The sequence below is a fragment of the Octopus sinensis genome, linkage group LG9 (assembly GCF_006345805.1).
Source record: "Octopus sinensis linkage group LG9, ASM634580v1, whole genome shotgun sequence".
Lineage (NCBI taxonomy): Eukaryota > Metazoa > Mollusca > Cephalopoda > Octopoda > Octopodidae > Octopus > Octopus sinensis.
This window is the reverse complement of record NC_043005.1, coordinates 97,548,398-97,572,806: the sequence shown is the minus strand read 5'-3', so window position 1 is coordinate 97,572,806 and position 24,409 is coordinate 97,548,398. Positions and strand designations below refer to the sequence as shown.

The window sequence follows — 24,409 nt, the reverse complement described above, 5'->3', positions numbered from 1 at the left end:
GTGGTCCTAGATGCACTTCTTCATCATTGTCATTTAATGTCCCAGTTTCATGATGTCATGGGTTGGATGATTTGACAGGATGCTGTGGGCCCATGGACTGTACTGTGCTCAAGTATCTGCTTTGGCATGGCTTCTGTGGCAGGCTGCCCTCTTCCAAACGCCAACTACCTCAGAGGGTTTACTGGTTGCTTTATGGTAGGAGACGAGGGATAAAAGATTGATAAAAGTGGTAGGATATGAAGGATGAAAGAGAAGGGGCCAGAGCAGAACAGGCTTCTTGCTGTAGAGGAGCTACGTGACTGCTCTCATTTTAGGAGAGGGTAGAAGTCATTGAGTGGAGTACTTACAAGGCAAAATAGATGAGTGTAACATCTATTATATAAACATCCATCCTTTCTGAATAGACCTGGTGACTACTCAACCAGAAGTTTTTATTTGTTTTTGTTGATTGATTGATTTTTATCAATAGTTTATGTTCTGCATTTAAAAAAACTGGAAAAAAAATCTATCAATATTTTGTTCTTGCAGATGATTTTGATCTAGCATACCGCAGTATTCTTCCTCTTGATGTACGAGGTGCTGATCATAAATTGATGTCCATTACCAAGTCTAATGTGGATTCAGACCAAGTGAGTGCCTCTATGTTATTCTAACCATTTTGTTCTTTTTAAGTAACTCTCACTTCAGAACATAGAAAAAGCTTGTCCTTCCTTGAAATATTTGAGGGAGCAGTTACTTTTGTCTTTTGACTTTCTACTTAACTCTGCACTTTAAATAGTATACTTCTTAAACATCTTAAGATGTCAAACTTGTGTATGTGTGCATGCATGTTTCATATTTATAAATATATGTGTACATATACACAAAATCTGAGGTGAATTTTATATCACTCCTTATTTCAGGTGTTCAGAAATGGAAAACTTTTTTTTTTAAGTTTTTGTCTTCTTAACATTTTCATCTCTTAGTTTCTGTATATTACATTTTACATTATCTACTGCATGGAATAATTGCAGTGCATGCCATGTGTGAAGTTTTTTTTTTATGAACAAATTGATGAATACTCTGCCTCTTTCTCTCTCTCCTCTCTCTCTCCTCTCTCTCTCTCTCTCTCTCTCTCTCTCTCTCTCTCTCTCTCTCTCTCTCTCTCTCTCTCTCTCTCACTCTGCAGTGAATGTCTATAATTCACTGATAAACTGATTGATCTACTTGCAGTATGCAACGCATGTTCACTTGTGCAAATTGTCGTCAGTGAACTCATTAACATTTAAAAAATGGAATAATGCATTCTTCAGTGAAATGTCATCTGAAGAATGTCTGGTCCGTATAACATTTCTAAGCAATAGCTACATAGAACCTTCATCATTATTTAGTTACTTCACTATTGATGACTTTTCAACTGGCATTGTAACTGGAGTCAAGATGCTGGACTTCTAGCCACAGGATAACCTGTTTAAATTCTACCAAACCATTGAGTTGGTATCTTCTCTCTTTCCATTTCACCTTTTCTCTGTCCAACATACTCAAGGAAATGTTGATTGATTTATTTTTTTCTTTCTTTTGCACCCCCACCTATGAAACTAATATAACATTTGAAGATGAAAAGGATAATTTTATAATAACTAATTTTCTTTTTCATTCTGTCCTTCTCAGCTTCTTGGTGATGTATCTTTTATCAGCTTAATATTTGATAAGGTCCCTATTTGGGGCCATCAGTATTAAACTGATTTTTTGAATGAGGCAAGGGCTTCCAAGCTTGCTCTGCCTTCACTAAAGGTTGGCCTGGTGATGAGGTACTTCCAGGTTTCAGCCCCAACAAAAAAATTAATTTACTTTTATTTTTAGTCAAACCACATTCAATTATGTGGGGAAACAAACTGAACTCAAAAAAGCAAGCTTTTAACTCAGTGCATAAAATGCAGGTATATATTAAGCAATTAGCTGAGAACTGTAAATAGTGAAATCTACCTCAGCTGTGTGAATATAAAATTCAACTGCCTCTTTGTTCCTGCTTCTCATTCAAAACAGGAAATCTTCAATATGACTGTGACCTGTAGGTCTGCTTGTGGATTCAGAAAATTCCTAGATTGTGTCATGACAAAAGAGAACTGATCCCAGATTGACACAAGTCATTGTAAATGGAATGAGGATACAGTTCTTGGCCCATGATCTCTTAATGATTTGAATCTACATGTGATAAAGTTTTTGATATACTGAATAAAGTTTCCTTTTCGTTGTGGCTGTCTTTCATTTCCAGGGTTGGGTACCCAGGGTTAGGAATGCCTGCTCTACAGCTTCTGTTATGTTATTTCCTGTTATACATTGCTCCATATCAGCAATACCACCAGCTATGTTCTTGTTTGAATTATATATTGTCTCTGCAGTTCTAAATGCTGTTTCTTTCTATTTACTTTTTTAACTCCATGGACTCTTTACTTTCTGTCTGTCCAGAGTGACCACATCACTGTTTGTCAGTTGACCTTGGATATTGAACACTTCTTAGAAGAGGTCATCCACACAGTAGCAGAATGGGGACACCGCTACATTGCATTTCTAAATTATGACCTGCAGCTTCTCGATGTAAGTTCTTTCACCATTTAAGTAAATTAATACTTGTTTAATTTGAGGTGTGACCACCTCTGGTTCAGAAAAATCAGTAATCCACAATGAAATCAGTGTCTTTGATGTATTATATGTAATCAAAATGACTCAGTTTGTGTGCATGTATATATATATATAATAATAATATTAGGGAGTAAAACTCCAAATTTACAGGGAAAAATTCAATTTAGCATTAAATCAAATTTCACAGTATAAATATATAAAATATGAATTAGAGATAAAACTACTATTAATATATATTAATTATATATATTATTTGTTATTTATGTATTGGTTTATGTCTATCACTGTTTGAGTTGCCTAATAGTGGTTTTATCTCTAATTCATTTTATATATATATATACGTGTGTGTGTGTGTTAAGAGAAATACATTATTTTCCAGCATACATGTCAAAGATTTCAAATAAAAATTTACAACCAAAAACGGTATGTTAACTTATACCCCAAGACAACTTTAAAAGACTGAAAATTCCATGTGAAATGCAGCCTGATAGTGACAACGATTGAATGTTTACACAATATATTACAACTTGTATGCCACAAAATATGGTGCACAAACGTTCTCAATCACAGTTGATCATTAAATGAAGGGAAGAAGGAAAATAAAAACTTAAATAGTAACTTAAAAATTGCTATGTTGTTTTGTATCCAGATTTCATAAATTTGATGAATTTTTTTTTTGGGGGGGGGGGTTAAACAGCTGAATCTTATAAATATATAATTGTCTTCTGAATAATAAAATACTTCATACGATATTTATAATTGAAAATATTTTTTATGCTTTCAGTGGATTCACTCAAAGGTGTTAGTCAATCTTATGAGACATGTTTTTTTTTACAGCCAAGTGCCCTTCCTGGCACTCACCCTTAAACTGTTTTTCAAATAATGGGTGTCTTATTTCACACACCTTTGAAGGTATAAAACTAGCTATGTTACTTCCCATGACTCAGCAATTTTCAGAGAACAAAGACTGACAAATACTGTGTGCACACATGCATTTGTATCATTATCGTCATTGCCTGGGTCAGCACACATTTAGCAGTTCTGCTTATAGACAGATTGGAGCACTGAATCACACTTGTGCATTTCAGGTTTGACTTCAATATGGCTGGGTGCTCTTCCTGACACCAACCACTCTACAGTGTGTATTGTATGCTGGGGTTTTTTTTTGTTTTTTTTTCCTGTCACCATCACCAGTGGATTGACATTTCCTTGACCAGACTTAAGTGTCTTTTCAGTACTACACTTTTCTGGGTGCATATTTTCATGGCATCAGCATTAGAGAGGTTGTCATATCCATGATATGCCCAAAATGGACCTCTTGACCGCATGTCCACTTGCTCATCAGCCTCTTTACAGAAGGATAGGTGCAAAGTATAAGGTAGATAGAGGCATGAATCATAACCATGTCATGAGGGCGATGAGTGATGAGGTTACTCAGCATTCTGATGGGAAAATGAGTGTGTATGGAGGCAGGAGAGGTTGAGTGTGAAGATGTCAATAAGGTGTCCATGTCAGTAAATGGAGAAGGGTGTCAGGAAAAAGGATAACACGGTACAGGGGTGGAGGTAGAGATAGAATTTTAGATGGTTGAATGGTAGAAATAAGGGCACTAAGAGGATGAGAGGGTGTCCAGGTGTGTCAGGCACAGTTGTGGGCTGGGTGGAGAAATATCATCATACCTCTCTGTCTACATCAGTACCACAGTTCTTGTCACTTTCAGTTCCCCATGCCAACAATCCTGGACAGGTCTTCTCTGGCCAAATTTTTTCTATCATTGTTTATTGCCTGTCTCATGGTCCTTTGTTGTGTCTCTTATGTCAGATGCAACTTCTTGACGGCAGTCTTCATCACTTCATCTGAAATCTTTCTTAGTCTCTCTCTCTCTCTTCCACAGGTTCCATTTTTGTTGTATAAAGACTGCTTTATACAGATGTCAGCCTCTATATGCATCATATGTCCATTTCCAAAGCAAATTTCTCTCCTGCACACTATATCTGATTCTTCTCATATTCAGTTTTGCTTCTCACTTCATTAATTCTCCATTGTTTGTGTATATTAACTTCACATTGGGAATAAATTAAGCCTACTGCATCATAAGGTGCATTTCATTGTTTCACAAAAAACATCCAGGTGTGTTGTGCATTTCTTGAAAACGTTTAGAAAAAAAAATATACTAATGCTTGAGAACATCTTGTTATTCATAATTTTATTATACACAAATATGATTAATAAAACAATGTACACAATAGCTTTCTACATTTCTTTTAAGATTTTAACTTTCTGTGTAAAATGTGTTATTTTTTCTGTACCATGTTTTAGTAATCATATTTATATATAATAAAATTATGATTAATATGTTGTTGTTTTTTTCAAGACACTCAAGTATTAGTAAGCATTTTCCGATACCTAATGAGTGTGCTTTTCAAAATCAATGACACACCTAGATACATCTTGTGTGACACTAGTATGCGTTTAAGAGACAAACACATACACACTGCATATACCCATGCACATTTGCCAAGGTAGTGGCAAGTTGGTCCAGTAAGGTTATATAAACTATTACAACTGAATTTGCTTTGAGACTCCTCATTAACAAAGTCAAGAGTAAAAGTTTCCCTGTAGATTTATTACTCTGTATACCTCTGAGTGCAAATCTTGTCAATGACGTTACCTTTCTAGCCTCCAACCCTCCACCAACTCAATAAAAGGTGGCAAATCAACTGAAATCAATTCAATAGGATTTTTTCTTTCCCTTTTAACAAAAACTAGTCTTACACCTGACCAAAGTTAAATCAGTATCTTCCTATATATGTCATTATTGCCTTTAGCTGAACAATATCAATGTGAAAATCCATAAATATAAAAGCACCACACACATCATCATCATCATCATCATCTATAAAACATAATGAGCTTTCTACCGTTCCCTCCGCTAAACTTGGAAATATAAATTGCATTTCAATGTGTGTGTGTGTGTGCTTTGTTTCATATGCTTGGCTTGGATGAAAGAAAACTGAAGCAGGATTTTTATAACTGGACACACTTCATGTCACCGTTTTTCAGTAATGGTATATATATATATATGTGTGTGTGTGTGTACATGTCAGAGGAATTTGAAAGAGCAGAGTTAACAGATACATTACTGCAATGTGTTGTGGTTTTATAAAAATATGCAGCTTTAGTATGTGGTGCTGTAAGGGTATATTAAACATTAAAGATAGTTTAGAACAGTAATCAGGATATATTTTATTGCTCCTTTTTATGTTCTGATTAAAACAACTGTAGTAGCTTTATTCCGTTTATTATTGCCGGTGGTCCACATTGATACTGTGACCTATAACTGCAAAGTTGTCTTATTTTTAGGTCAATGCAGAAAGTGGAGAGGTTCTAGCAAAGGTGTTTGCTTTAGTCCAGGCAAGGAAAGATTTTAATGAAAAGAAAACTTGCAAACGAAGGTAAGACTTAACAAATGTTTTCATTAGATGCAGGCGTGGCTGTGGTAAGGAGTTTACTTCCCAACCACATTGTTCTGGGTTTGATTCCACTGCATGGCACCTTGGGCAAGTGTCGTCTAACCCCGGGCCAACCAAAGCTGTGTTTGTCCCCCATCACTGCTTGACAACTGTTGTAGGTATGTTTGTGTCCCCATAACTTCACGCTTTAACAAAAGAGACTAAGTACTGGGGTCAATTCTTCTGACTAAAATGTCGGGGCAGTGCCCCAGCATGACCACAGTCTAATAACAGAAATAAATAAAATAATAATATGTCATAATCTAATAAAGTGCCAGTGTGAAATTGTTTTTAATATTACTGATAAACTTTTTTTCTTCTCAACCCAATGAATACTTCGATGTATGGCCTACAATAAACATGATCTGATCTGATCTATCAGTCGCTTATTCTGTTCCAGTGAATCAAACCTATTTGATGGGTTTGCAATGAAACCCATCTGATGGTGATGCCCCTGCATCACCTTTGTTGTTGTCATTCCTTTTTCACATACCACATCTTGTATTAAACACTGTTCAGTGTAACTTCTTGTAAGCTTCACTTCTCTGGATCATAGCTGCCTGCAAAAGCAGGAAATGAGCAGCAACTACAGAAGTCTCAAGAAGCTCGTCTTTTATCCTTTGTTTCTTTCAAAATAAATTCTCTCCTCAAAAGTGTTTCTAAATGTTAAACTGTTTTTATCATCTTCAGTAATATCCTAAAGCAGTACTATCAAACCAGTATCACATTCAATTGGAGTTTATTAACAGGTAATAACTCTTTATTTTATTTACTAATTTATTCTAAGCAATAATATTTGGAACACCATCTTATCAAATTACTTTATATATTTGGTTTTAACTAAAAACTTATTTTTCCACTTTTTTTTTTTTTTGTCAGGAAACTATTCAACTTTTCACATTGAAGACCTTGTGGAAGTAGATGAATCTGATCTCTTGAGGTAAATCACGCAGTCTCTTTACAACTTATTGTCTACTTATTCTTTCATAACCATTTCATTCATCCACTTTGAACTACATGTATTCATGTGTACGTTTTTGAAAATTGAGTATCCTCATGTAGATTTTTTCTTTGTGTTTAGAAAAGAATGGAACCCAGGAAATGGTGAAGTTACCCGGCTGCAGCATGCTTTGGCTGTGCCTCAGTCCTTTTACAAAAGTGTCTATACCTTAACAAACGAGGCTGTCATCAGGGGTAAGTACCTATCATACATCCATTCATCCCAAACCCTTTCCCTCTGCTTTGAAAGATACACTTTTCTGTACAGATTACAATCAGCTTCTGTTGCCTTCTAATTTGACTTTTGTAACATTGGTACCTCAAATTTAGAGGCAAGGATAACTTAGCACATAATTTACTTTCATTCTTTAATCTTGGAGAGTTAAAAAAAAATTGTTTACAGTTAATCTGGTCTTCTCATATTCCTTCAAGACATGGTTGGTATTTAGCATTAAAACCACACAACCTCCCTTTTGATATTGCTATTGTGTTTGTTTATCTCTCCTCTCTTTTACAAAATTACTAATATGATAGAATTTATGTAAAGATCATTCTGAATTGTCTATTTTATTGTATTTCAACTCCATTATTAATTTTTTTTTATCTTGTTTTTGTTTTTTTTTTCCCTCTCAGGTAATTCTCTGTCTTTGATCCTGGCTCCTCACCATTTTGTTGCAATAAGCCGATGAATGTGGTTGTGTTGTACATCACTGTGTCTTTCATTCCTCAGTTGTTGACCATGCAACATATTTTTTTAAAATAGTGCCTTTGTGAAAACAAGGATATTCCTCCAATAAAGCAAAAAAAAAAGTGTTCTTTATTCAATGGAGTCTTTATTTTTTTTTGTCTTGTTTTTTTCTTTACAATTTATTTCTATTAATACTTGGTCTTGGGTCTGTGTGTGTATATATATATATATATATATATATAAAAACAGAATTTGTGAGGAAGACATACCCACTATGAAAGTAAAATGGAATTATTAATTATAGTATTGATATTAACCTCTGTTGTTGCTCTACATTTAATGTCTCCTCAATAATCACTATGTACATTTATATATATATGTATACACACACACACACATACATGAGAGGGTGCTGAAAATTTCCTGGCTTTAAGAGTATCGCAAAAGGCCTGGTTGAAGACCCAACCTTCTGAGTTCTTTTACAGAGGGCTTAGGACTGTTGTAATGTGTGTGTGTGAATCTGAGAGGGGAATTTTACTGATCCTCCTGTATTTTCATTTACCCAAAGCCAGGAACTTTTCAGCACCCTCTCACGTGTATATAATAATTGATCCTGTAATTCTGTCATCATTTGATAGTGTACTGTTTGTTTTAATTGCTTCTTCAATATCCAAAATTGAGATATTTGAACTTGACCCTGCCATTTCATTCCATTTCTCTTCACCGTCATCCATCGAAGTTTTGTGTATTTGACAAAAATGAAAAAGACCAAGAAATGCTAACAGAATTTTTACAAGAATTTTATTTGACGTGTGTGTCCCAAATTGTGTACAATTAAATAAGTTACTCAGCATTTACTAAACTGAATTTAAAAAAAAAAAATGGTAAACCAATTTTTTTTTAATATCTTTTACATCAATATAAAAACTTATGTACATCCAGCAGAAAAGAGGCAACTTCAGCTTTTTTTTTCTTAACTGGTACACAATTTTTACCACCAAAAAAATGAATGACGTTTTGGAAAGGGAGGCAAAAGAACATTATGTGTGTGTGTGTGTGTACATGTCTACCTGTACACAAAATTGCAATTTCATTTGAGAAAAGACACAAAACAAAACAAGTATTTCAACTCAGCTCAAATGAAAAATATTGATTTTTTTTTTTTCTTTTTTTGAAGAAGTAAAGGATTAACTTAGATTATGAAACTGTTTGTGTGTGTGTATATATATATGGTTTAATATTTTACACTTCACTACCAACTTTCTGATTCAACTAAACTAAAATCAAGGCTTTCATAGTATTTCATTTAATTTTTTTGTAGAACCATCTTTTAACCTAAATGGGCCCCACAACCCTATCTTATTTAAGTCTTGATTTTCTGAATTGATACTATTATTTCAAAAACGATCATCAGAATTGGGGATTAATTTTCTTTTTTTAAGCTGAAGTTATAATATTTTCTCAATTTAATCTAATATTGTGTTTTGTCTTTTCTATTTAATAATTGTTTAATGTGTTGGAAGACTGATTAATCAGTCAAATCCTGTTGATATTTCAACTGGGTTTTAATGGGTATCTTCCAGTATCAAATGAGATCAGGAAACTATTTAAATTTCTTTTTCCTCTTTTCATCAGAAATTATAATCCAGCCCCTCAAAAAATGATATGTCATACATCATTGGTTATCATTCGTACAGACATTGCACTATACAACGTACAGATTTCTGTTTGTTGTTATTTTTACATGAAGTTCTCCCACCCCCTACCCAATTTGTTTTGATTAATTTAAATTACCAGAAACAAACACCAAATGTGATTCTAATTTAATTGATTCCTTAAAATAAATGACACAAGAGCCATTAAAAATTTCAAGGGTGAGCAGAGTTGATTGGTTCAACTCCAGTTTTAATAACATCAGTGGTACTTTTTGTTTTGTTTTAACGTAGACCCCTTCTTCAAAAAGGTCAGATACAGTACAGTGGACCATGGCAGGGTAGTGTGGCAGCAAACCACTTACAAAAAAGCATTTCACTTGCAATGTCCTACATCTGTAAACAACATCAATATATTACTTAGTTACAAGATCAAAGGGCAGGATGAAAGTGTGATGTGATGTTCAAGTTTTCTTGCGTGAAGGAGGATGGGGGCATTAGCAGTGTCAAGAGATAACAATTGTAACAGATCATCTCCCTAGGAACTTACTCTACAAGGTTTACCATATCCCAAAAGCTAATTGAATACAACATTCCCAGGTAAACCGTTCAAATTAAGGTATATAAATTTTTGTAACGCAACAGCAAAATCTCCTTCAATTCATGTCTTAAAAAACGATGAAAATAAAACCTACATTAGGCACCCAGAAAGATGACCTGGCAATGGCTGAAGTGGTTTACCATCGGTCTGCACTTGATTGTACTTGACTAGTTTAACCTATTTAGTTTCAATATTTGAAGGTAACTAGAAAACTAGCGTGAAGACACAAAAATGGGAGAGAAAGAATGATTTCTTTACCTTGACATAAGGCCAAGACTTGTTGGGTTTTAGAGTCAGCTGAATTATTTCCACTTATTGCATAATTTCCACTTCTTACAAACATTGTATTAAAGAAGAAAAAAAACGGTCTAATTGAAACTAAGGTACTTAAAAGTTGCCGCTGGGTGGTGTTGAGTTATGTCCCTTCGTTTCAGACCAACTTAAACGATGAGGCTTTCAATAGAGACAAGACCCTCAGTTTGTAGGCGGATGAGTGATATGTAAAACAGAGATCAACTAACATTCTCGAGAATTCGCAGTGTCAGCAAAATGACCACAAGGAGAATGCAAAACCAAAGTCACAGTTTTGAAGATGAATGAATTCCTAAGAAGCACAGTTTCATTCAAATAAATAATATTGATTGTTTAATTTCCAGTTTCTGAATAACAACTTATGATGGAAACAGTGAGTTTAACATTTGTTCTTGGGATAAATGTTTAACTTAATTTAGATGTAACTATGAAAAAAGAATATATTTATTGTCTTAAAAATCATCTTAGATTTCGGTAATGCTTACTGAATGAACAAAAATATACCCTACCAGATAACTGCTGGTACCAAATGCAGATTAATTATCATACATTAAGTTCAGAATGAACTGAAGGCTGCACGAGACTACTTCAGCTGTCAAAATGGATGCTCTCCCTTGGTAGAAAAATAAAATTTTATAATTTATTCCATTTCTAGAACTAATAAAATGGGAACTTGTTTCATCCACTTACTATATTACAGTACATAAAATGAAGCTTTAAAGCACTTTCTGATACTGAAATAATTATGACCTTTGGAAATAATTTCATATACACCTACATATAACATTTGATACACTGGAGAAGCAGTTACAGTTTTTACTGTCTGTTTCACAATTATAACTAGATTCCTTTTTTATTACTTGACTGTAAAACGTTTGTGCATCAAGATATAATATGCCATAGCTGTATCAGGTTTGAACCTTGTACATTGAGACAGTTGTTCAACACATGTATTTAAGGTAAAAATTTATAAATAATTCTAGTTTTCAGTTATGTGACAAGGCTACATCAGTAGTATATATATACTATGAATGTCAGTGTCAGCATGAAAATAATATGTCAGTCACATTTAATACATCTTAAAGCAAGACTTTAAAATATATATGCAATACACAAGCTCAGGTAGCTTGGCTTTTATGAGGGAGTATTCGACAGGCGTTCAGTTCGGATTTTCAGAGATTAAAAGGGAAGTGGCATGAACATCACAAGTGTAACGTCTACAAAAGAAGTTTTAATTGTCAGTGTAGCAAAGTTGGCAGGAGTCTATACATCACTCAACAAATATAAATTTTTCACCAGCACCAAATAAAAAAAAAATTTCAAGAATTAAAAAAAAAATTTCAGAGGGGGGAAAAAAATTCTTATTCAAAAGAAAAACAAACATAGTACTTTGCCAACATAAAGTTTGGTTTTTCTTTTTGTTGATGTTAGGGTAGTGTACGGAATAAAGATTGATGAATACAATACAACAAAGACACGACAGAGACTGGTTATTGTCACCTGATATGGTTATAATAAGATGGCTCCAGTACATTTTTAAGATATGATATGACTCAATATATTTCCAGTTACAAAGAAATATCTTAACATTCACAGAAAAGTAGGTATACATTGATCACCTCCGACACATTTCTACCTACACAGCAAATTCCTGTGATTACTTTCACATGCCTCATATATATATATGGTAGAATAAAAGGATACAAAGACAGAATGATGAAGCCAAGCTTGTTTGTCTGATACCCAGACCAAGTAGCAATCAATGAAATGGCACCACATCCCAAGAAGTTTTGAACCCAGGAGTCAGCTAGAAAGATTCAGGCTTCAGTATCATGGGACAAAAGGCAGAGTACTCCTCATAAAATTCCTGTCAAAGAGTCACACCATCATTGCAGAAAACTACATGCCTCTGTTGGATGAACTGTGTGAAGTTTTGAGGCAGAAACGCCATGGTCAGTTGAGCGTTGGTGTCCTGTTTTTGCAGGACAATGCACCAGCACAGGAAACTCTGTGGAAAATATGCAACTTTGGCTTCAAATTGGTAGATCACCCACCTTACACTCTTCACTTGGTCCCCTCCGACTATCACTTCTTTCTATAACTGAAGAAACACCTAAAGGGAACGAAATTTCACTCCAATTTGGAAGTGATTGCTGCTACAGAGGTCTGGTTGGAGGCCCAAACTTCCAAATTCTTTTTACCAAAAAACTGAAAGACTATTGCAATAAGTGCGTAAATCTGAGAGGGAAATATGTTGAGTAAAATCATAATTCACTGATCCTCCTGTATTTTCTTTTACTCAAAGCCAAGAACTTCTCAGCACCCCCTCATATTTATATTTGCACTGGTCTATTGGTTTGTTCTGTTATACCAGCTTGATCAATGCATTGCCTGTAGCTGATTCTCATTTAAGCAGCTACCACATCACTGAATTTACAGCCAGAGATAAGGTACAAATTCACCCTGAGACTAATTGTATGCGCATTTTATCTGAGGTCATCTGACGATGTATTATCCACAATATGTGTGTGTGAATCTGTCATTTGAACTGCTCATTATATGTAAATGGCTAGGCATTCCACACACACAATGTACTTCTCAGGTAGAATCTGTGACAAGGCTGTATCTGAATTACACATATAATAATCCACCTGACAGGCTGCTGTAGAGACATTTGCCCAAGATGGCACACGATAGGATCAGAACTGGGACCTTGTGGTTGTGAAACAAACCTCTTAACCATTCAACCATAACTCTACTTACCTATATTCACACACACACACAAACATCACAGTTGGGACTGAACATATTTAGAAAGAGACGACTCCAAGAATGTGGTTTCATAGACAAGATACTTAGTTGTAGAACATTAGTCCAAAGACATATGACAAGCTTTTAATTATTTCAAGGCACCACCTTTGACGGCTACATCCCTACACCGACCGACAGTATTTTCATACTTGATACTAGGAAAGGCAAATTTGACCCAAGTTGGAATTAAACTCACAACTTAACCAAACATCCTGGTATTTCATCAAACGCTCATCTGATTCTGTCAATCCACCCCTGGCCCCACACTATCTGATATGTAGATGATAACGTTTTGCATCCTAAGCGTCCACTGTTTAATTACCCATTAAATGAATACTCTTAATCCTGAACTAATTACTTTATGGATATAGCAAAATAATTTCTAATTTAGTCACAAGGCCAGCAAATTTGGCAGAGAGGTCGTCAGACGATACCCTCGACTTCAATGTTGTGAGAGGTATTACAAACACGTTGCAGGAAAGAATTCCAAGACAGATTCTTTAAGCCGAACCAACCTGCAGGAGACCCAGGGATAGATTAAGACAGATGATTGGATAATATCCATAGTGTCAGTTATTCACACTTGGGAATCCAGCTGGAAAGTCTTATGAAAGTTGCTTCTGATAGGATCCTATGGAGGAGGTACCTGGGGACTATCTTCATGACACTGCCAGGAACAGCAGGTGGAGAAGATGGAAAATGGAATGGACAGAAAAAAATTTCTCCCATCACAATTCAAAGTTTGCAACTCAAGATTAAAATAATACAAATCCATTGTTATTTCTTAAACTGTTTACTTTTAACAAAATGAAAAATCTATTCGCTAAACATTTTGAATATACTCTCAAATGCCGACTGAACTCAAGGAAGTGTTTTGTATATTAACTACAAATATGATCCGACAGCATAGAGTGAATGCAATGTTGTCAGGGTGAGGTAAGCAGAGTTACGTACCTTGACTGCACCGAAAGAGTATTAATAATTTGGTGCAGAAAACAAAAGAAAGGACGAGGTGATAACTTGTGAAAAAATATTAGAGTAAGAAACGTATACACAAAATTCGACAGAAAAATAGGATTCCAAAATAACTGTATTATATAAATTCTTTTTTTTTTTAATTGTCTTATTTCGTGGTGTCCCCTACACAAAAAATTTTTAATATTTCCTTATTTTAACCATTTCCTCATACTTGTTTCTTAAAGGGAACAAGTAATTCCTTACGGTCCTTCACAGAGCCTTCAAGACTGATGGGAAGGAGGAATAGGCCTCTCCCAAGTGCTTACAACACTAAAGGCATCCAAGAGCCAGGTGGTGGTGGTGGTGAATTAGGTGGTAGGTTAAATCACCAAACTTGGTACTTTGTCAACGCCAGAAGAATGGAAGACTTTCTTATAACTTGACTTTCAATTGGGCAATCAGCAAGATTTATATATAGAAATTCTTCCATTTTTTAACTTTTTACAGTCATTTAACTGCAGCCATGCTGGAGCACCACTTTTAGTCAAAGAAATCGACCCCAGGTCTTATTCTTTGTAAGCCTTGTACTTATTCTATTAGTCTCTTTTGCCAAACTGCTAAGTTTCAGGAATGTAAACATACCAATATCAGTTGTCAAACGTTAGTGGGTGGAGGGACACAAATGCAGACACACACAAACATTATATGAATATACGATGGGCTTCTTTCAGTTTCCATCTACCAAATCCACTCTCAAGGCTTTGGTCAGCCCGAGTCTATAGTAGAAGACACTTGCCCAAGGTGCCACAGAGTGGGACTGAACCCTAAACCATGCGGTTGGGAAGTAAGCTTCTTACCACAAGTAATCCAGTAGCACTCATAAAAAAAGCTCAATGTATCATTATACAAAGAATACAGACTATATAGTACAATACAAGAGAAAATGTGATATTAGAATTTTCTTATTGTTAAATAAAATTTCATCAAACCATTTCTTTGTCATTTATGACATATCTATATACATATATATATATTTTTTGTTTGCTAAACCCCACTCAAAATCCTAATTATCTTGAAAATTAACTGAAACACAGGCTGTCAACACATTAGAAATATAGTTACAAGACAGAGTAAAGCGTTTCTATGTTTTTTTTGTAAGAATTAGACTTCCTTCAATAAGTAGTCTGTTTTTTATCAGAGCTACACCTGATCACTAAATCAAATAATAATAATAATAATAAAATTTGTCTAATGCTCTAACGAGCTTGGTAGCATTGATTAACAATTTAATTATAAAAGGATACTGACCACATAATTAAGCAAAAAAAACAGGGTTCAGATTAAGAAATTGATTATGACTAAAAGTTTCTGTTAAGTTTGATCGTTTCTACAATCTAAAGAGAATTTCTTCCACCATCTGCAAGAGTAAGAATATTTCTCACATAGGTAAAAAGGCTAGAGATTTAGTAGGGCAATGTTAGTCACCACAAGATCCAGTCCTTATTGCAGTGTTGTGGCTTATGAGCCTAAGAGCTATGCCAGTTGAGTTCAAGCTCCTGGTCGAGCCTCACATGCGGGACAAGTCAAATAGAGGCCGAACTTATATGGACTGCCTCTTCCCATAAATAAAAATGCATAAGTCCAACATTCCTATCTAGAAAAAAGCAAAGTTTTAGAAGCATCAATGAAGATTCAAAACCAAGATGTGGGAGAGGAAGGCCCTCCTTCAGGGAAATGAATGATCAGCAAGATCCAAAAAGAAAGCGCAAGGATACAACTGGAGAGAAGCAGGAAAGACAGCCCAGGGTGGAGCACAGTGAAGAAAAAGGGTCAACAGTCTATATTCCAGAGGTAGAAAAAGGGGGCTTGAAATAAAACATGGCAACAAGATTAGTCAATACTGTCAACCCCAGTACTTGACAAGTACTTCATCAACCCCAAGGGATGAAAAGCAAAATTGACCTTGATGGAATTTGAACTCAGTACAAAGAGCTAGAACAAATACCACAAAGCATTTTATCTAATGATCTAACGAGCCTGGTAGCATTAATTGATAATTTAATTATAAAAGGACGCTGACCACATAATTAAGCAATAAAAAAAAACAGGGTTCAGATATAAGCAGAGTAGGAAGAAATATTATAATCCAGCACAAAGCCCAGTCCTTGCTGCAGTGAAATGGCATGTTTTCTGTGACTCTGAAAGCTATGCCAGCAGAACAGAAGCTGCTGAGACAGATTAAAGAATAGAAGCTCAAGTAATAGGGACAAACCACTCCCCAGAATTTGCATAGAACCAAAACCTTTACCTAGAAAACAAGCAAAGTTGCAGAAGCATCAATGGGAATTCAAACTCAACAAGACCATCACCTCAAAAAAACATACGATGAGGGTGGCCCTAACTGAAAGAGCAGTTCTACCCAGAGCTGAGAACAATGGAGAAAACTTGCCAATGGCCTATTCCGCATAGGGAGCAAAGGATTTGAGCCTAATAATGCAGAAAGTTGTCTTCCCTGCTTGCTCTCAGCCAAACAATATTAGTTAACATAAAATATTCTTCTTCTTCTTCTTCACTATATTGAACACAAAATGACATATCTGACCTTGTAAGCACTGGAAATGATCAAACCAACCTTTTTATTACTAATTAATGACTGTTCCTTATGATAATGCATGTGAGCATGTATTTATAATTATTCTAATTAAAATGGTTCCAAAGATTGAACTCAGACTGAATTAACAACAATAGTTGTAGGTCAAACTAAATGTGAATACAAACACAAATGAGAAGTGAGAGAAAACTGTATTTATTGCAAACCCACCTAAAAACGGGTCTATTAGTAATGGCAGAGGGTATTCAGTTATTTGATTAACTGAATTGCTTGCTCAACGAATTAGCCAGCAAGTGTACCCCCCCCCCCCAAAACACACAAAGGAAACAAGCAGTGCCTTATGGTCCTTTGCTGTACTTTCAAGGCTGATGGGAAAGAGGAAGAGACCTCACTCAAATGCTTACAACAAAGTGGACTCCACTAAAGACATCTGAAGATTAAATCTCTAAACCTGATAAAATTCATCTGCCCCAGAAGGATGGAAGTTACTCTTAGAACTTGACTTTCACTTGGATAATAGGCAATACACATATACAATATTCAGAATACTGGCGAAATACTGTTTGGGTTTACCTGGGATTTTAACTAAAACCCTCTACCTTCATGGAAGTACCAGCCAACACCCACATCCTCTGGAAAAAGAGGTGTTATGAGCATTATTCTCCTGCCTATGTTCTTTTGACCACTTTTACTCTTTATTCTTCTATTTTATTCCTTATAAACTGTGAATTCTATTCCTTGTAAACTGTGAATTTTCCCTGTCTAAAATATTCATACCTTGTTTCTGATGATGGAATACCCAGTGCATGGACAAGCTAACCAACCACTTGGGCTATCCCAGAAACAGCTAAGACTTCAAATTCACCTTACCCTTACTGCATTATTCTAAATAACTCGAGATACTCGTTCTACCTTGGTTTTGATTTTTCTTATAACATATATATATATATATATATATATTCCATCCTTAATCTCCTTTCTGACAACACCTCAAATGTAATACTTCTTCCCTGAAGACGGAGGCTGATGTTATCCGATGATCGAGTCAAGTTACAATCATTATTCTGGACCAACGAGCTCCCAAAAACAGCTGTTGGACTTGTAAAACTCTTCTTCAACCCCTTTAATTCTTGATATCATTTCTATTCTGTGTAAGTCGGACTTCTTTGTATACATACGTACATTTTTTGTATTAAATGTATTTAATATTGTCTGTACATCGACCTGCCTCACTTGCTTCTCCTTACATCTACTCCTTTACCTGCTCAAGTTTAAACCTCTTGAGCACTACAAAATGTACAGAGAATATCTGTTTCATCTATAAACCATATATATATCTCAACAGATGCAAATTGGTTCATTTACTACAGCTATTTGAAAGAAGTTTATATACATATATATATAAAACCTTAAAAATATGCTGTATGACATACCATAAAATGAAAGGGACATAAATTTTGAGGATATACCAGTCTCCATATTTTCTATCGCTATAATTATTGCATATATATATATATATATATAAGCGGGTGGTTATATACCCTTGGTGATCAACTAGTTCTAATGGCAGTAACATTAAAAAACAAAAAGATTCCATTTCTTACTAAGTGTAGGATTGCACTTTGTAAGAAGGTGGATAGATAACAACTTCCTTAAATCATAGATCTTTGCCTCATTGACATCAAAATTAACCGTAATAAGGTAGAGAGATAACAGCAAGATTCAATGTCAGTCAAGAAAGGGGAAGATAAGAAAGATTGACCTCAACAGGGCAACAGGTCAGCAGGAAAGGTCAACTCCAGTAGGACAAGTAGATGATAAGACTGGTGGACCCAGGAGAAAGAGTCAACATTGAAATATGAAACTAGATGGACTAAAGTATACAGCCCAACACTAAACACTAGTCATTTCTTTTGACTAAGCACAAAACCTAAAATTTATACAAGACAAAGTAAACAGGATGTTGCAACATTTATGCCTTTTCCATGAGCCAACTTAACTTAACTGAAGTAAAATTACTACAACTGTTATTTGAAAATGGAATGTGAACTTTAAAGAACTTAGACGAAGAAGGGCAGACATCTATTGAAATGCTTCTTACAATCTCTCAGACTGGTGGGAAGAAGATAAGTAGATGGTTTGAGATCTGGCCTAAACTCTTGTAACAAGGTGGACACTGCTAAATGCCCCAGGGACTAATGGTAGTGTTAAGCCAGGTCACAGATTTTGGGTTTTTTTTTTAAGTCTACCATCCACTGGCCTCTGGCCTCCACAGCATTTGATCCAACTCTGAACAATATTGAATTGTAATAAATAAGATACAACATCAGCAAATACTTGATTTGACAAATGAAACTAACTTTTTGAAAAAGGGGGGAATTATCTGATAGCATCTTTAGGACATCAGCACCTGTAACTATAGAGATTTCAGAGAGGAGAAAGAGAGAACAGCCTGTCATTTCTCCATACCCTGCATTAAAACTCTGCATATGGTCCTTTGTCCAAAAGACTGGTGCCTCCATCCAATAGAACTTTCTCTATCGTTATCTCACTCACTCTTTCTGTTCATGCACTAACCTCCAATTTTTCCAAACTTCAATCTACAAAAAAAAAATTCCATTTTATCTCTGATATGAAATGCCCTTCCTTGGGAGTATGGATAATGCCCTTCTTTCCATACAATAAGAAAAAAAATTGCAAATAAATATATCTCATCTTACTGTGTTTAACAATGCATAAAGTGTGTAGCACACACACACGTGCTCACCACAACTACACAACTATAATTATCAGTGAGAGAAAGAGAACAGATGACAAGACATCTTATGTGCTACACAACCACATAATTAAACACCTGTGCACATCAGACTGCAGTTATAATTGCACTCACACACAAATACACCTTTGACATGTGGTAACTGAAGCCATATTGAAATGAGATCATGGTGTATACTGAACAGATCAGATGATAGAGATAATGATTATAATGATGATGATGATAGTGATGATGTACATGATGATGATGAGTTAGGACTTCTAAAATAATATATTTCAGTCTCTGCTCTATGAACGGTCGATTATATTGCATCAATTTCATCATCAACAGCTGCTGTAGGTCCCTAGGGGTCTTTTTTAATATATGTAAGAGAACAGGGACCACCTGAGAAGTTATCGACCCTTTCATAGGATCAGAGAAAATAGGGGTGGGTGGGAGTGAAATGGAGATAATTATTATGGAATAATTTAAATAGTAAAAGAGATGAGTGATTCCTTATGTCCCCGCTTCATTTTGGCTTTCATGTACTGCTCCTGTTGTTGTTGTTGTTGTTGCCGGTGTTGTTGGCAGTGGAGGTGTCCCCCCCGTCTCCTTTCGCACTTCCTTCGTAGACGTCTTTGGGAGGAAGCGGAGGAACGGCTGGGTGATCCCCATCGGCATCAGCATCAACACACGCTGCCTCAGCACCTGTATCGCCATCGGTGTCCACTGACATCACGTGAGAAGGGGTCAACTGGGGAGACATGGAATCCCTTACTTCACCAATCGTCTGAATCTCATCACAAGTGGGCTTCGTAATATCAGCGTTGGCTTGAATTCTACGGATGGCATCTTCCCAGGCATGGAGACACTGGAAACAACAGAAAAAGGGAATTACTGAACAACAGTTTGTCTTGGATTCGCTTTGCTACGAATGGCATTTTATATTTCCTTCACATTTCCTATCACCTGAAACACTGACTAACAAACAAAAAGAAATGTGATGTAATAGTAGACATCACAGTAAGGGATCATATCAAGACTGGTAAGGTGTGCAATGAGGCACTAGGGGCTAGTAGCTAGTGTCTCAGCTAAAAAGCTAAATATTAGATAAGGTTAAACATCATGTTGCCAAATATGGCCAACATCTTATGATGACTGCACACTATGCATGCAGTATGCACATTCCTATTATTAATTTTTCTTGCACTGCTCAACTTCAGTTTATCATCTTTCACGGTTGACTGAGTTTTAAAGGACATCCAAGTTAACAAAAAAAGAAAAACACTGAATTTCATATTTAAATCAAACAGTAAATATACAAATGAACAACAACATAAATATACAAATGACTGCACTATAGTAACCCTACATGTACAATTGATAATAGCATCAGAATTATACAGTGAATATATATTTGACACAACTAAAATAATGTAAAAATAGAAATATGAAATTCCTCAATTCTCTTAAAATGTGAAAGGGAGATAAGTTTATTCACAAACACAGAATTCGATCCCTTGTTGAACATAAATCTCCCTTGCTCATAACGCATATTTTTTGTGCATAAACCAGTACATGCAGTTGCCTGTCCTGATGGAAATTGCACACAAATGTCCTTAATACGACACCATTTTTAAAAAAGTGGTAGTTTGTATTAGATAACGTAATCCTACATACACTGAGATAATTCTTGTTGGAGGCCTTTAACCAGCTGGATCATAGTGGATCACAACTTGACTAAGTTTAAACACCAACAAAGCTGACACACTGTCTTACAAGAAAATACTAAAACGTTACAAAATTGACACAGGTAGTAAGGGAATTTTGCACTGGACGAAGGAGAATTCTGCACAGCATGCTTACCTTTTCATACCGTTCAACTTGCTTGTCTGCAAGAGCAACGAAAATTTCTCTCAAGTCCCTATGTTTGGTCTTATGCCAGCGCTCCATATCAGCCTTCAAATCAGCATTAGCACAGGCAGATTTGTCATTGAGGATTTCCACATTTTGAGTAAGCTACAAAACAGAGAATGGAATCACAGACGGGGCATAAACAAATTACAATTTCTTTTTTTAATTTCTTTTTATTTTATAGCACAGATGTGACTATAGGTGTGGATTTTAGACACAGGCACAGCTGTGTGGTTATGAAGCAGGTGGTCTTGAGTTCAATCCCACTACATAGCACCTTGAGAAAGTGTTTTCTATTATAGTCTTGAGCAAGCCAAACCTTTTGCGCAGATTTAGGAGACAGAAACTGAAAGAAGCCCCCATTATGTGTGTTCATGTGTACCCTTCATTTGACATCACATGATGATTACAAACAAGTATTACATAAGCGACAGTGTTTGTTTCCTGTCTTCTGTGGACAACTTTTCTGGTCATGGGAAAAATCACCATGCTTGGAAACCAGTGAGGATTGGCAACAAGAAGGGCATACAGCCACAGAAAAAATTTGCCTCAACAAATTCCAGCTGATCCATGCAAGCATGGAACAGTGGATGTTAAACGATGAGGATCTCATTTCCTATTCTTGGTTGCAAATTTCCAAGAGACCAAACATTACATCACAGCATCTACAACAATAACAGTCAAAGCAATAACTTGGTGAACTTCACTCAAAGAACATGGGGTTTTCATCAATATTTATATTCTTTGCCAAATCACAGTGAAAGATATAAAGACACACACGTGTGTGTGCGTGTGTGTGTGTGTAAAGGAATGACACTGGAACAGATATTACATAATCGGTTCATAAGCTTACAACTGTTTCTGCTATAAGATGCAGTGCACTCAAAGCTTAAAGGCTCTGAGGAAACTATTAGGTGATGCACAAGCACTCAGCTCAGAGTGAACTACATCATATAGTGGAAACAGCAGGAAGCCTAAGTGAAATCTTTATTAACGTGTGTGTGTGTCACATGCAGATGTACATTGGCACACACTTTATTTTGATGCTAAAGCTTTGCAAATTGCACACACACACACACAGAAATGTACCTCATGAATATTTTTTTCCAGCTTGATCTGTTTTTGCTGTTTGACATCATCTGGATCCTTGCCTAAAAATGCTCCCAGGGAGAAGGACTGGTCTGAGACTTTTAACTGAAAGCAAACAATGAACACTGAATGTATAGCAGCAGCATGGAAACAATGGTGAAGTCAGTGGTTAGATATTTCTTATTACATACACACACACCTCATCATCATGGGCATGGATACATTGGATACATTGAAACTCCGACGTTGTCTGGCAGCTGACTTGGCAGATACCCATAAAATTATTAACCATCATACAAACAATAACTCTGAGCACCTTTTCAAACTCCACCTGTCTAACACTCGTGGACATGTTTACAAAGTCAGAAAACAGCACAGATCTTTCCATGACTTTCGGAAACATTTTTTCCCGCTAAGAGTTGCTGAAGTATGGAACAAACTGCCGGCATCAGTTGTTAGTTGTCGGAGCACTGAATCCTTCAAAACTTCCATGCTTCCTGAGATTCGCCAACACTACACCTGATTTTCTCCCCTCCATACACACGCAAGCATGTATCTGACTCATACACTGTTCACTTCCCAGACATTTGTACATTATTGCATATGCTTTATATGCACTTTTGACAAGTTGTGGTGCACCTGAGCACTGTATACAATAATTTCATTATTTTTTATTTATCATTCCTACATGCAACAGCTGGTGAGACTCTCTCTCTCTCTCTCTCTCTCTCTCTCTCTCTCTCTCTCTCTTGTGCCACTCATTCCAGTCCACCTCGTTTGAGAGGTTCAACATCTCAAGATCAACTTCCACCATTTCTGCCAAATTCTTCCTTTGTCGTCATCCTCCAGTTTCCTTCCACTTGACTCTCCTGGAATTTTCTTCCATTATAATTCCATATCCATACTAATGAAGTCATCTTCCTTTTTTTACTTTCTCACTCTCAGCTCAACTCATCTGTACCACATTATCTAAACACACAACAACCAGCATCTGGCAGAGAATGTTCACTTCATCTCCCTCACAACCTCCACATTCAATGCTCAGGTCTCACTTCCAACAGCGCTGCCCTTCATTCACAACCATTATACAATCTACCCTTCCCTGGAAGAGAGGACTGCATTGTTGCCAATCAAAGGTAGTAAGTCCATGAACCGATTCTACCACAGTCTTACTCAGCTTTCAGACCACCTTCTGCCACAGCTGATAAGGCCACCTAGGGAGCAGAAGTAATTAACTACTTCTATGGAATCATCCAAACAAACTATTTCACTATTGATCTGATGGCTAATTACTCCTGTACATCAACCACATATAAAGTCATTATTCACTGTCACTTTGCCTGTGAATCCACTATATCTCTTCTGCACCCAAAGTTCACACTGAGTGCAGTGTATGGAATTGGAACATCAAGTATGACCATTTCTTTGGTAGCAGCAGGGTCCTGTCTTCTTTCCAACTCACTAAAACAACAGCCATTACCAAGTTTACTCAGAGGCTCCTCAATTGAAGCTTTTGTTTCCGCATTTGGATAAATTTCATCTCTAAGTCTTATACACATACACTTCACTAAAGTGCTAATGCAGTATGATAATATATAGACATATATAAATATAACTACTAGTTGGTTCAAGCTTTGATTCTAGTTTATTATCTACAGATTCATTTTTCTCAGCAAGACTAAATAGACATTTATTAACTATATAACATGCATACATGAATATACACAGACATGTGCACAAGAGAGAGAGAGAACTGTCTATTGAGAATATTTTTCAGATAATCAGTCTTAATTACTCCAAGTTACTTATTTCCTTTTAGTGTTTGGTTTATATTAAATGTTCCTCCAATCATTGCTTCCCACCATTGTTAAGTCTACAGTTTACCG

The 24,409-nt window shown here is 35.9% G+C and overlaps 2 protein-coding genes, 2 long non-coding RNA genes and 1 pseudogene across 5 annotated transcripts in view; 3 read left to right on the top strand and 2 right to left on the bottom strand.

Moving 5' to 3' along the window:
• Window positions 1-7,958, top strand: part of LOC115215740 (DDB1- and CUL4-associated factor 15) — a 119,868-nt gene extending 111,910 nt beyond the window's left edge. The window contains exons 7-13 of the mRNA XM_029785034.2: window positions 529-629; window positions 2,449-2,577; window positions 5,986-6,077; window positions 6,825-6,883; window positions 7,014-7,074; window positions 7,216-7,328; window positions 7,767-7,958. Of these exons, the coding sequence (XP_029640894.1) occupies window positions 529-629; window positions 2,449-2,577; window positions 5,986-6,077; window positions 6,825-6,883; window positions 7,014-7,074; window positions 7,216-7,328; window positions 7,767-7,822 (611 nt within the window). The 3' untranslated portion in view covers window positions 7,823-7,958. The remainder of the gene's footprint in view (window positions 1-528; window positions 630-2,448; window positions 2,578-5,985; window positions 6,078-6,824; window positions 6,884-7,013; window positions 7,075-7,215; window positions 7,329-7,766) is intronic.
• LOC115216013 lies at window positions 1,639-1,817 on the top strand (annotated as a pseudogene).
• Window positions 7,959-8,605: 647 nt separating the features above from the next.
• On the bottom strand, window positions 8,606-10,580 carry LOC118764924. Its single transcript, XR_005000762.1, has 2 exons — window positions 10,178-10,580; window positions 8,606-10,140 (listed from the first exon to the last, which is right to left on the bottom strand). It is a non-coding gene; the product is annotated as an uncharacterized LOC118764924 (long non-coding RNA).
• On the top strand, window positions 10,511-10,879 carry LOC118764925. Its single transcript, XR_005000763.1, has 2 exons — window positions 10,511-10,651; window positions 10,692-10,879. It is a non-coding gene; the product is annotated as an uncharacterized LOC118764925 (long non-coding RNA).
• Window positions 10,880-18,996: 8,117 nt separating this feature from the next.
• LOC115215769 (sorting nexin-30-like) overlaps window positions 18,997-24,409 on the bottom strand; it is a 56,874-nt gene continuing 51,461 nt past the window's right edge. Inside the window, exons 9-11 of one of the 2 annotated variants that reach the window (XM_029785067.2) lie at window positions 22,524-22,628; window positions 21,387-21,539; window positions 18,997-20,391 (exon numbers count right to left, since the gene is read on the bottom strand). In XM_029785067.2, coding sequence (XP_029640927.1) covers window positions 20,062-20,391; window positions 21,387-21,539; window positions 22,524-22,628 — 588 coding nt within the window. In that variant the 3' untranslated portion in view covers window positions 18,997-20,061. The remainder of the gene's footprint in view (window positions 20,392-21,386; window positions 21,540-22,523; window positions 22,629-24,409) is intronic. The other variant, XM_029785069.2, reaches the window with a different exon arrangement.